This window comes from Thamnophis sirtalis, unplaced genomic scaffold, assembly GCF_051295495.1.
Source record: "Thamnophis sirtalis isolate CommonGarterSnake01/CBP01778 unplaced genomic scaffold, rThaSir2_p1.2 scaffold_3, whole genome shotgun sequence".
Lineage (NCBI taxonomy): Eukaryota > Metazoa > Chordata > Lepidosauria > Squamata > Natricidae > Thamnophis > Thamnophis sirtalis.
In genome coordinates, this window is record NW_028261383.1 from 126496862 (window position 1) to 126510959 (window position 14098).

The window sequence follows — 14098 nt, forward strand, 5'->3', positions numbered from 1 at the left end:
ACTTATCATGCCTACTTCCTACCTCAGTCAGTACTCTTCATAATTCTGATGCTTAGGAAAGCCTGGTCCTACAGCAGAACAGTCCTCCTTCTGCTATTCAAACTACTCAACTACCAATGTGCTGCTTGGGGTTCAGAAGCTACAGATCAGAGGCTGGATCCGCAAAGTCTGAAGGGGTTGCAAGGTTTCCTCCGTGTGTATTCTCGGGCCAGTGGCCATGCAAGCTAGAATTTACAGCTCTGGTGCATTTGGAGAGAGCCAGATTGTGAAGAAAAAGGACTGAAAGAGTAAAGGAAAGAAGAAACCGGTGTCTGAAGGATGCAGGGTTTAAACCAGTGGTGGGATCCTGCTGGTTTAACAACCAGTTCGGTGATCGTGCGCAGAGTTTTAAGAAAACTTACTTTCCACATTACTGCTGGGGAGTAACACAGCTGAGGCGCGGCAATTCACTCCGTCATGCGAATCAGGTGAGAAGATACAGTCAGGGACGGGTGGGCCCACCTGATCGTTGGACCGAACCGGTTTGCTCCCAGCTGATCGTCGGAGCTACCGGTTCACCCAAACTGGTCCAAAACAGTAGAATACCACCCCTGGTTTAAACATTTGTTTCGACAGAGGTGAAGAACAATTTGGTCTCCTTTCAGGGAGTAAAATATCTTGGGAATTATAATTGGTATCAGAGAGAGAGTAACAGGTTGAGAAAAGCTGCTTCAATGGAATTCCCCTCAAGAATGATTCTGTGAAAAGTTAATATTAATGAAAGTTAATATTATTGGCAGGAAAACATTCCTCTTATATTTACCAAAGGAAGGTGGTGTTGTTGAATTAGGATCGATTCTCCCCCCCCCCCCCTTATCTTTTTGAATTTCAACGCTCGACCTTGGTTCTAGCAGGGAAGATGTTGTTGCTGACTATAGAGAGTCATGACAGATAATCCTGAAAGAAACAGGCTGATACCAGGAAGGAAATGGATGTTGTGGCTCTTCTCCAGCTTTCAAGGACATTATGTTCTTTGCTGGGGGCGGGGTCCCAACATTTTTTATTTCTTATGGTTAACTTGTCACCCCTTTGCAGATCATTTATAAAGTCCTCTACATGCACAACCATACATGACTTAGAATATGAGTATCTGATGGGGTGCTGAACTCTTATGCATCTGCCCGTCAATTAAAGATCCAGTGGAGAGGCTCTTTTGAGACGAATACATCTGCCAGTGTGTTTCTCTGCTTAGCCAGAGAGAGAGAGTACATGCCCATTTCCATCTCCCTGGCTGTGGAATTTCCCTCTCGTTCACTTCAGCTGGCCCTGGTTTTTATCAGCTTTCAATGCCAACAGATATCCCTTCACCCAGATCCCTGTTCAGACTGAGGTTGCTGAACCATCTATTCAATCAATCTGTTTCAATTGATCATAAATGCCTTTTTAATGCTTCCCTGCTTCCCTGGGGATATGCCTTTAATGAGGAAAGAAGACAAAATACATTACAAATGTAAATAATGAAGGCCTGCCCTGGTGTTTGAAATCATCTTTCCTCACATGTTTGTTCAATCCAATATTTGCTTGGGTCTTGTGGGAAGGACCTAGAGACCTTGTGTTTTATGGTGCATCCTTCAAAGATGTAATGATTCAAAATAGACCTGGGTATATAGCTGCATTCAAAAGGTCAATAAATCCATGAAATCTAGTCAGGATTGAAAAAATCTAACCATTTTAAATGCTAAATATTAGCCTCCACTTAAGCAACACAGAACCAACATAGAAAAGAGAAAGAGAAGCCAAACCTTAGATCCATAAAACTAAAAACAATCATAATAAAATAAATAATGCTAATGAATCCCCCATTACCACAACACCAACTTCCAGCTAACTGAATATTACCTTGCCTTTCCTGGTTGTCTGCCAGGTAAGTGTTTTAACTGTAGGGGGAATAATGATGAAAGCTGTATTTTCACAATATATATTTTTAAAGCAGTTATATATTGTCCACCCTATAAAAAAGTAGACACTTCAGATGCTATTGCTAGATTTCCTGGATTCAGACAAATTAACATAGTTCTCTCTCTCTCTCTCTCCCCCTCCCTCCCTCCCTCCCCCCCCTCTCTCTCTCACACACACATCTTATGTGACAGCTATTTTAGTGTAGGTGTTAAGTCACCAGGCTAGAAATCAGGAGACGGTGAGTTCTAGTCTTGTCTTAGGCACTAAGCCATCTGAGTAATTTTGAGCCAGTTAATCTCTCTCAGACCTAGGAAGAAGACAATGGCAAACCACTTCTGAAATCTTGCCATGAACATGGCAAAGACCAATCCAAGCAGTTTCCCGGATTCAAGACTGACTCAAAGGCATGGAAAAAATGGTATATGGATAATCAATATAGTTTAAGCATAGCCGGATACTGATGATTCAAACAGTTTCTTTGGACAGCTTTTTGCTGCAGACGGCGTGCCTGTGTTCTGAATAGTCGGGGGGGGGGGGGAATCTGAGAATGACCCTGTGACCCTGTCTGTGTTCACAAGTTCATTAAAGCAAATGTTTCTTTGTTACACATTTCAAGAACTTGACAGTAAACTTTTGAAGTTCCTACAATTCTGTGAAAAAAAGTGCCCTCTTTTTAATTTTCTGAATTCTTGAATACCTTTGCTATTTTGGTTCATTGCTACTTGTTTGGGTCCATACCCAGAATGAAACAATCTTGTTTCATTTGAAGTACAACTTCTCAAATAGATTTGGGCAGGGATTTCCTGAAAGCTGTTCCATAGAGACAACATTTTGCCTATCCCCAATTTTGGTATTTCCCTTATTGCTACCCAAAATAAATTGCAGGGAGTTTAAAAGAGAAGGAAATAAAGGCTTTGTTTCCAGTAACTTTGAAGTGACTTATTTTGTTTCAGGAAGTTCTAATGTCATTCATCCAACTGATAGAAAGGAATTCTGTTTTGTAGTTGCCATTTTATCAATATTAGCACATCAAGAAGTTTTATTACTCCTAATTTTGTTAAACTGACAAATAGTGCATTCTTTAAAAATATTATGTTCATGTACTACCTCTCCTTCACGAGCTGCTCTGGTTGCCAATCTGCTTGCAGATTCAATTCAAGATGCTGGTGCTATACTATAGCTATGTGACTAAAGGCATAGACCATGTTCCTTGGAGGATTACCATGGTTTGTGTTGGGCTGGCACTCCAGGTCTATTCAGTTAAATCATTCATTCCTTCATTCCTTCATTGACTTCATACGACTGCCTGGACTAGTTCATTCAGTTTCTTTGACAAGTGTTTTGGAAGTGGCTTGCCATTGCTTCCTTATTAGGACTGGGAGCCCTAATAGTGGTGGATTTCTGGTCCTGTTGAAACCGATATGGTGCAACGGAGCCCGACGGCCACCACATGAACACGTGCATTGCGCGCACACACATGTGCTGCGCATGCCTGCATTCTTACCTCCTGCTGCACTCCGCAGCGCCTCCGTTGATGCTCCAGCCGCTTGGTGGAGCGTCATGCTGACGCCGTATGCTGCGCGTGCGTGCACAGATGGCCCGTTTACTTCAAATACAGGTAAGGAATGAGGGCGGGCAGGTGGGCCCTCCAGAGATTGTACCGGAACAGTACCTGGTGCTCCCAGCAGGCACCAGTATGCCTGTACCAGGGCATACCGCCTGCAACCCACCACTGGCTGGGAGAGTGATTGAACCAAGATTACCCAGCTACCTTCGTTTCTCATCAGGATTAGAATCCAAAGATTTCTGGCTTTTAGACTGGTGGCTCCCACTGTGTTGGTGTTTTGTAAATAATTAAGATCTGATTGATCTCACAGATGGAGACAGGGTGTGTTTTTAATTTTTAATTTTCTGTTTTTATATTGTGCTCAGATGCCATCATTCTTTTGGTTGGTATTGGTTTTTACAATACTATTTGTGAACTGCCCAGTCTCAGTTAGAGTCAGGCAATGTCCAAACAGAATTAAATAAATAATCTTAAATATTTGATATATTTGAAGATGCAAAGACAATAGGAAAAGTGTAATAAAAAATATTGATTAAAGTGAATGCTAATATTTTTGATTTAGAATGCAAATTATATAATTCTTTCAAAAGAGTCATTTAGGTGAGATATGGGGGACAAACAGATTGAATAAAATAAATAATCCACTTAAAATAATTCGGTATAATATGAAATTATAACAAAATGATGATACATTTGTACTGTCATATTCTTTCATACAGTAATCCCATCTTGATCATATGAAAGAGACTTCGCTGATGTGTAACATTGAGGTCACCTAAAGGCTATGATAGCTTACGAGGGTCAACTGTCTCTGTTACATCATGCTTAAATGTCTTATTCTTAAAGATTGTCTGGATAGATCCCTGCAGTTTTCCTGGCAAGGCTTTCTGGAAGTGGTTGCCATTGCCTCCCACTTAGGGCTGAGAGAAAGGGACTGGCCCAAAACCACCCAGTTAGTTTATGCCAAAGACGGGCTAGATGCCACGGTTTTTTGGGTTTCTTGCCTGATCCCTTCCCTGACGGGTGTCAGATTCATGGTGTCACCTTGCTGTCACGTGACATTTCATGATGTTTTTCTCATTTGCGTAGGTGGGGTGGGCACGGCCTACATGTGACACATCCGGCCCATGGGCCGCCAGTTTGACATCCCTGCCTTATTAGTACACACAACTATCTGTCTTGAGAGCATGTAGTCATAATTAAAAGTAAAGAGGCCCCCAAAGGGTTCATTTATTTATTTCTACTTCCCTACCTAGCTTACAGCCTTGAGATTCTAGGTCTGTGATGGCGAACCAATGGCACATGTGCCATAGGTGGCAGGCGGAACCCTCTCTGGGCAAATGAGCCATCGGCCCAGCTCAGCTGCACCGTGCAGACACATGTGCCTCCCGACGGCCAGCCGATTTTCGGGTCTCTACCACACATGTGCAGGGGTGTGGCCCATGTGCAGGGGGTGGGGGGGAGCATGGGGGGCTGCAGTGCGTTGGGGGTGCTCCCTGTTTTTGGTCCTAGGAGGCTTCAGGGAGGCCTGCTAGACCCAAAATCCTCAGAAGGATGGAAGGCTGAGCCAACCTTGAATCAGTGAGATTTGAACTGCTGAACTGCAGCAAAAGTCAGCTGAAGTAGCCTGCAGTACTGTACTCTAACCACTGTGCCACCTCGGCTCTATATGACTTACAACTGATCCTCACACTTACAATTGTTGCAGCATTCCCCTGGTCACATGATCAAAATTTGGATACTTAGCGACCAACATGTATTTGTGAGAGTTTCAGTTGTTCATGGGCACGTGATCATTTGTGACCTTCCCATCTAACTTCCAACAAGCAAAGCCAATGTGATAATCCAGATTATTTTAACAACTATGTGTAAGTCACTTAATAACCATGGCAAAAAAGGTCATAAAATCAGGTGCAAGTCACTTAATCTCGCTTGGCAATTGAAGTTCCAGTCTCAAATGTAATCATACATTTAGGATTACCTATCATATACATTTCCCTCTCCTCTTTCAGAAGGACCCAATCAGAAAATTTCATTTCTATCCACTGCGTGTTCCAAAACATGGACAAACTGTCTATGGCTATTTTCTAAGGCAGAAATTAAAATTCTAACCATGGTTTATCACCTTAGTTTTGTCACACAAATCACACAAGAAAATTCATAGCAATAAATAATTGCTAGTTAAAATGGACATAAAACTTCTGATTTCTTTCTCATAATTGCAACAAGGGAGAAGGTAGGGAGAATACCTTTGTGTGTATGTCTGTCTGTCTCCATCCATCCACCCATCCATCCAAACTATTTATATAGAGACCATCTTCTAACCAACTCTGCGCGGCTCCCAATCAAAAGTTAAAACAACAAATGAAACTATATTAAAACTATAAATCTGAATGCATTGGAACATTAAAAACAACATCCAATCTTATCCCAGCACTCGCAGGAAATCAGGCCCGGAGGGTAAAGGCCTGCCCAATGTTCAGGTAATACTGAACATTCTCCAGTAGGTGGAGACATCATCCAGGCATGGGGTATGACTCTGTCAGGATCCAATACGACTGGGTCTATAAGTATTAAAGCCACACCCATGAAGCTCCTCCCCAGAAATAGACTCAGTCGATCCTTTGATTAGCTGTGTCTCCCTATCTCTCCTTGCTAATTTCCTTTACCTTTATCTAAAAATCCTTCAAAATATCTTCAAACCTTCTCAATTGGCTTCCTTTTCAAATTGCTATCAATCAGGCTATCAGGCCTGCATTTATATTCCTTTTAGAATTTTGGCCTGCCACACTTTCTCTTATTTCATTATGCTGTTTCTTTAAGTATAGTCAATGGGAGGGGGGATTAGAAGGAGTAGCATTTTGGAATGTATTGTTTTTCATTCTTTGCTAGAAGTCAAGGTCATCCTTTGTCTCCGCACTTTCACACCTGACTGGAAGAAGCTGGGCATGGATGCCAGGGTGGAAGAAAGAGATTGGACCATGTGATGGATTGTGGGTGTGGGGACAAGATCATGAACTTTTAACTGGGTGGGATTCTGATGTAACTTCCAGAGCTATGTGCCAACATGCATGCTTTATTAAATTGGAACTTTAAGCATAGTTTTGCCTTCGATTCTGATTTGATTCTACATGGTATTTGGAACACTGACACAGGCCTTTCTCTACTCTTCAAAGCATTTCAGCCTTTACGAGGCTTTTGCCTCCCTCGGTTTGGCTGCCTCAGCAGCTAACAGCCTTCATAGCCAGCCTACAAGGTTCGCCTCAGGCTCCCTTATTGCCGCTCGCCGCTGCTGTGCTGCCTGAAAGAGCCCAAGCCTCTGAAAAGAGTTTTGCTGCAGCCAGATGCCTCAGGGATGATTGCTGCGGCTGCGCATGCCGGAGGAGCCTCGTTTAATCGCGGAGGCCACAGGAATTGCCTTCCAAGCCTCCACAGCCTCCTCCTTCGGCTCCTGATTCCTCTCCTCGCGCCGGAGCGCTTGACGGGCAGTAAAAGTGCCAGGCAATAAGCTGCCTTGTCGGCTCACCACCTCAGCCCTTCCTCAGGGCCCAGTCTACTAACAGAAGGCAGTTAATTTGGGCGCGAAAACAGTGGTGGCCATTTTGTTTGGGCGGGAAGCCTTCTACGACACTTTGCAAGATCTCTGCTGGTTAGAAGAGTAATCGTGAGTAATGGCAACCAATGGAACCATTCCCGAGGGGGGGGGGAATTCACCCAGTCCAGTTGCCCCTTCTACTCCAGTCCCCTCTGAGCCTAGGAGCAAAAAGAGAGGCCATTCCAAGCCTTCTGCTGCCAAGCCTGCCAAGGCCTCTAGGCCTGCTCCTCCTCAGGAGGCCCAGGAAACTACCACTCTTAGTGCAGCTACTGACAAGGCCCCTGCTCCTGCTCCACAAAAGGCCACTTCCAAGAACAATCATTGCTCTACTCCTGTCCCCGCTCCTAGGGTTTCTCCTCCAACTAATTTCAACCCTATGGAGAACCTCTCCACTGATACTGATGGGGATATATGATCAGCGACTGGCCTCCGGGCCTTCTCTATGCCTTTCCTCCTACCCCACTCATTCAGAGGGTGGTGCGAAAACTACTGGTGGAAAGGGCAGAACTAATCCTGATTGCTCCTCGGTGGCCCCGCAGACCCTGGTTTGCCGACCTCATGAACCTCTCAGTAGCTCCTCCGTGGCAACTGCCCCAGTTCCCTTCGCTGCTCCTCCAAGGGGCCTTCCAACATCCAGACCTTCCGTGGTTGCGTCTCACCGCTTGGAGGTTGAGCGGGAAGCTCTAAGAACTGCAAACCTGTCTGCGGAGGTCATTCGAACAGTTCAAGCCTCCAGACGTCCTTCTACTAATCGCATTTATGATGCCACTTGGACCCAATTCTCTGTCTTGTGTCACTCAAAGGGTGTTTTTCCTCTTGAGGTTTCTGTTCCTCATATTCTCCAATTTGTGCAGCGAGGGCTGGACCTAGGCTTTCTCCGAACACACTTCGCCGACAGGTTGCGGCCCTGTCCTCAGTCCTTTCTCTGGCTTCTGCTCAGTCTCTCTCTCTCATGAACCTCTGATTCGTTGTTTCTTGAGAGGTGCCACGAACATCAAGCCACCAACAATACACAGATTCCCTACCTGGGATGTCTCCAAAGTCCTGGAATCCTTAACTGAGTCTCCATTTGAGCCTTTGCACTCTATGTCCTTGCATGTTTTGACATTAAAAGTGGTTTTTCTTGTAGCCATTACTTCAGCAAGGCAAGTTTCCGAGTTGGCGGCCTTGTCCATCAGACAAGATTTATGCATCCTTCATCCAGATAAGGTAGTCCTTCGACTTGACCCGGCCTTTGTACCTAAGGTAAATTCTGTATTTCATAGAACCCAGGAATTGGTGCTTCCCAACTTCTGTCCTCAGCCATCACACAGACTGGAATGCAAGTGGCATTACCTTGATGTACGTCGTGCTTTATGCATTTATATTAAACAAACTGCTTCTTTCAGGCGCTCTGAGGCTCTTCGTCAAGTTCCAGCCTGGAGGTAAGAGAGGTTCCAAGGCCTCCTCCCTGGACATTGGTCTTTGGGTGCGGACAGCTATTTCTAGGGCATATTCCATACTCTCTCTGCCTGTGCCACCTCATATCACGGCGCACTCTACACGCAGCGCAGCCACCTCTGCAGCCTGGTTGTCGCAAGCTTCGTTGGACGAAATTTGCCGAGCAGCTACATGGACCTCAATTTCTCCATTCATCCGACACTACAAGCTCGATAGGCACGCCTCAGCTGATGCTTCCTTCAGACGGCGCGTGCTGCATCATGTCGTTGCCACTTAAGTTTCCTTTCTTATTCTTTCCCTCCCAATGGGACTGTGGGCTTTGGTATGTCCCATGCCTGGATGATGTCTCCACCTACTGGAGAATGGGCGTTGGTACCTACCTGATACGCCCTTTCTCAGGGCGGTGGAGACATCATCCAGCCCCACCCTGTTTCTTTGACTTATTGCCTTTTCCTTTCTACTATGTTTTCTTGGGGAGAGATAATTTCTATCATTTCAGATTGCTTACACAGTGGTCTACAAGTCACTCCTTCATCTATTTCTGGGGAGGGGCTTCGTGGGTGTGGCTTTAATACTTGTAAACCCAGTCTTATTGGATCCTGATGGAGTCATACCCCATGCCTGGATGATGTCTCCACCGCCCTGAGAAAGGGCGTATCAGGTAGCTACCAACGCCCATTTACCACAACATCTAAACTAGATTGCAATCATTTTGCTTCTGTAATAGGGAGAATTATCAATAGTGACCAAAGCATTTGGTAATTCACAGTTCACAAGACTATTGCAAACTTGTCCTATTTAATACTATGATTTTGTAATTGTAAATTCAATTACCTTTCTAAAATGCATTGAACAAACATGTACACCAAGTATATTAGGATGGGTATGTTTCTCTCTTTAAACACATTTGTCTTGTCGAATCCTTTATAAATATGGATTTGGTCCATATTTTGGTTGAAACTTGGGGTGATCTCCTGTGCAATGGCTTAATGACGCTGAAACTGTTGTGCAGAAATAATCTGCACTCCAGAAATTTGAGCTCAGCTCCATGAGACAGAGTGCACTCCCATCACTCGATCCCTAGCTCCTACCACCCAGCAATTCGAAAGCATGCAATATTGCTAATAGATAAATGGGTACCACTTTGGTGGGGGGGGGGGGAACTAGTTGCATTTGTGTGTGTGGAGAGTGGAAACCTGGGCTGGTCCTGGCCACACACAAAGCATCATGACACGAGGCAAGGGGAGGGGAGAGTGGTGGAGAAGCCTGAAAGAGCCAGCAACCTAAGCACCACTAGTTAATTGGTGTAAAGTTACTTCAACCCTCACAGTGCACCAAGATAGACATGCAAAGCGCCAAACAGAATAAATTAGCAATCTAGATTGTCAGGACTACATTGTGTCTAGCACAGGGGTCAGCAACCCGCAGCTCTGGAGCCACATGTGGCTCTTTCATCCCTCTGCTGCGGATCCCTGTTGCCTGTTGGTGCCACAATTTTGAGAGGCGCTTCTGGTTGGAGGGGGGGGGAGAAGCACAGTGCGCCAGGAGAAGATTCTATGGCAAGGGGTGGGTTTTCCAGTCTGCTGCACAATTGATAGGGCTTTCAGTTACGACAGGTAGAGGAAAAAGGATGCCGCACTAGGAGGAGATTCTATGGTGGGGGAACCGAACTTCCGGTCAGCTCCAGAATTAAATGGGCGGCTTCCGGTTAGGAACTTTGTGGCTCCCGATGTTTTCTTTTCTGTAGGAAACAGGTCCAAATGGCTCTTTGAGTGTTTAAAGTTGCCGACCCCTGGTCTAGCATGTGTAGATTTCCCTGTCATTGTATGCCATATGGTAATAAATAAATGCTACCCACTAGCAGGAAGTTCAGCAGTTACTCCTTTGACGCTCTGCCTCTTCTTGGGGGGCCTGTTACTTTGCAATTGGCTGCCACAGATTTATCAATGAATATAAGATATGTGCATGAGTGCTTTTTATTCATTTATTTGAAATATATTTATAAAACTGTGTATTATTTAAAACTAGGGAGAGAATTAGGGGAAGGGAAAATAGAGGCAAATCTTACATCAGTTAGTAGTACGTAGCAGTTTTCTAAAAGCTGGATCCAGAAATCTAGTAGCTGTAGACCCAGGATAATTTCTCTTTGTCTTTTAATGTAAGAAATATCTCTTGGCTTCAGCATCTTTATTAGAGATGTCATATTGGCACATCTGGGAAAACCCGAATCTGAAAGCTTCCAGGTTTTCCCCACCCAAATGAAAGTCCAAACCCCTACCCAGCACCCATATATCCATCATCATGATCCAATCAGGCACTGTCCCAACTGGAGATGCCTCCCCGTCATGCCACTCCAGGTGCAGGGAAAGATGTCCTTGACTCTCTAAGAAAGGAATGTTATTTTGACTATATCTACCACACTCCATATAATCACCCCTCCCAACATTAACTGTGGCAGGCCTGAAGGCCCAATGCAAAAGCTGGCTTCCAGGCCTCACAGCCTCCCCCCCCTCCCCCCCATCAGAAGATCATGTCCTGCAATGAGAATAACACAGCGGATTAACATCAAAGTCCTAACCACCTCCCCCTGCCCCCCGGGCAACCCTTTGGCTTGTCAGGATATTTTTCATGGAATCACTTTAGCTAAAATTGTGTGTATAGAAATGATTGTAGAGAAACCTTCCAGTCTATTTGTGAATATCTGCAGTTGTGACAAAATGATAGTCCTACAATTCCCTTTTCAATTGTTTGAAACTTGGAGGGTTAGATTTGAAGGACGGTTTTATTGCGGTTAAATGATCCAATTCAACGCACTATTTTTATTGTTCCTTAAATGCATTAATGACTTGGGATGTCTTCTCCAGCATCACAAACAGACTCAGGTGGATATTTATGAGAAGTTACCAGTTCCGTTTGGCTTGGTTCGTTTTGGAGTGGCTCCTGATCACCCAGAAGTCAAGGTTGGTATTAACTTTCTTTTCGGTATTAGCAATCACAAAAGGGATCTACTAAGATGGAGGCAGGGGAGGAGACCCTAAAATTATTCCTTTCTCCTTCTTGCCACCTTATTTTCATTCCATTTTTCTTTTGCCTTTTGATCTGCACACAACTCTTAGAAAATATGAGATATTTTGTGAGCGATAACCACATACTATTTAAGCAAGATTTGGAAATATGGACTAGGGCTATGCAAACTTGATTGCAGAAAATACGACTTCAGCAACAGAGTGGTCAGTGCCTGGAATGCACTACCTGACTCTGTTGTTACATCTTCAAATCCCCACAACTTTAATCTTAGACTGTCTACTGTTGACCTCACCCCATTCCTAAGAGGTCTCTAAGGGACGTGCATAAGCGCACCAGCGTGCCTACTATCCCTGTCCTACTGTCCCCATTTATTTGTACCCATTTCCTGTGTTCATATCCATGTTTATAGTTATAGCTGTTATTTCATACATGTTTGACAAACTAAATAAAATAAAGCATTCAGAATAATGCCCAATACTATGAAAGATACACCTCTCTGAATTGTGAAAGTAGCCGGGGTTTTGCACACTTTGTGCAGCTGCTTCCAAAGCTGTCCTCTTTTCTCTCAGTACAATATAGTATATGCTTGTGTGCCTACAGCCACTTTGCTTCATTGGTGGCCTCCAATAAGAAAGGTAACATATATTTAATTTTGCATATTCTAACAGCAGCCAGGATTGTATACACACAATACTGGAAAAATGTAGAAACCCCTACGGATGATAATATAATCAAAAAAAATTCTGGAATGCGCAGAAATGGATAAGTTAATTCTGAGAATCAAAAAATATTTTGAGATATGGGAACTTTTCTACAAATGGTTAGCTGACAGATACAGAGGTTAGAGGAGTGGATTTACATGAAATATGGACTACATGAGAAAGAAAAAATGTTTAGTAAATATTTTGATGGTTGTATAATTGATATCATAATGGAAGATAGTATACTTTTCAATAATGATTGATATTATTGCATGTATGTTTATGATGTTTATTTAACACTTTGGACACCTAGAAAACACACTGTTCCATATAGAAATGGAAATGGAGTTTGTGCTTTAAAATAATAAAAATATCAATTAAAAAACCAGAAGCTTACACAGACCACAGGAGACAGTTTTGAAAGATGCCAAAGGACTCTTCCAAAAGACACGGCTGCTTTAACAGTCTGAAAAGCGGAACTTTATTTGCCTTAACACTTTTCGCAAAGCACCTCTTTTGAACACTTAGCTCAGCCCTAATATTTTGTGGCATTCTGTGGGTGTGGGTTTTTTTTTTATGCCTCATGACTGTGCTTTTGTCAGAGGGAATGGACCAGTAATAAAGATCACTTGAGTTTGGACAGGTAAACCTGATGATAATATGCTGTGTTTTCCCGTAAGCTAGTTATGACCTTGTCTGCAACTAGAATGTCCACCACTGGGAATAGGCCACATTACCTTCTTCCTGTGCCTGTATCTGGAAGAAAAATGTGCTATTTTAATGGAGCTGACTGGCCTGGTGCCAGCCTGCATCGCAAAGTGAGCTGCTGCTTGAGATGCTGCAAAGCCATCAGGCTTGGCCTCGTTCTTTCACTGTAGCCTCCTGCCTGGGCGCTTAGCCGCTGGGGGCAAGGAGATGGCTTTCAGATGGAACCTCTCTTGACCTCTCTCCCCAGAACGTGATCAACACATTTACCCAGACAGCCCACTCCGACCGCTGCTCCTTTGCTGGAAATGTGACTGTGGGGAGGGATGTAACTGTGGAGGAGCTGCAGAAGGCCTATCATGCGGTAGTCTTGGTAAGTATTCTTGTCGGCGGTTTTAATAGGCTCAAGAGAAGGAATAGCATTTGTGAGGACATGAAGGTATGCCAGGAGTGGTACATCAGAGCTTACGTTGTTTTTCATTATAGAGTTGTCCTTGACTTACAACCATTCGGTTAATGACTGTTCAAAGTTACGATGACACTAAAAAAGTGACTTACGACCGTTTTTCACACTTATGAACCCTTGCAGCATCCCCTGAGTCACAAAATTCGGAGGCTTAGCAACTGGCATGTACTTATGTCGGTTGCAATGTTCCAGAGACATATCATCACTTTTTGTGGCCTTCTGTCATTGAGGAAGCCAGATTCAATTAGCAGCCACCTTACTAACTTAACTGCAGGGATTCACTTTAACAACTGTGGCAAAAAGGTGGTAAAATGGGGTATAAATGCGCCCACTTTTAAATTAATTAGTTAATTATTTTTATTGTTTTGTATTTTAACGATTATTGTGGGGTGTGCTTGTGTGGAAATGCCTGTTGAGTGAAAGCGATGGGACTGGGGGTGCGATCTGGAGCCCCCTCCACTGAGTGCAGAAGCAGAAGTGGATGGGGGCCCGGATCCGCCCCTCGCCCTAGAGTGAATGCGGTGTGTGGCCTGCCGGGAAGAATGGGGACCATGGGAGAGGGGGGGGTCTACAGGTGGGGAAGAGGGTCAGAGCATTCCGGTCATGACCGGGAGAGACAGATATGACGGGAGCCGTAGGGCTAGCCATTACCAGGGAAG

The 14098-nt window shown here is 44.2% G+C and overlaps 1 protein-coding gene across 1 annotated transcript in view; it reads left to right on the forward strand.

Moving 5' to 3' along the window:
- The window catches only part of FDXR (ferredoxin reductase), a 55841-nt gene that overhangs the window by 17062 nt on the left and 24681 nt on the right, over positions 1 to 14098 (forward strand). The window contains exons 3-4 of the mRNA XM_087709988.1: positions 11405 to 11500; positions 13224 to 13346. Of these exons, the coding sequence (XP_087566114.1) occupies positions 11405 to 11500; positions 13224 to 13346 (219 nt within the window). The remainder of the gene's footprint in view (positions 1 to 11404; positions 11501 to 13223; positions 13347 to 14098) is intronic.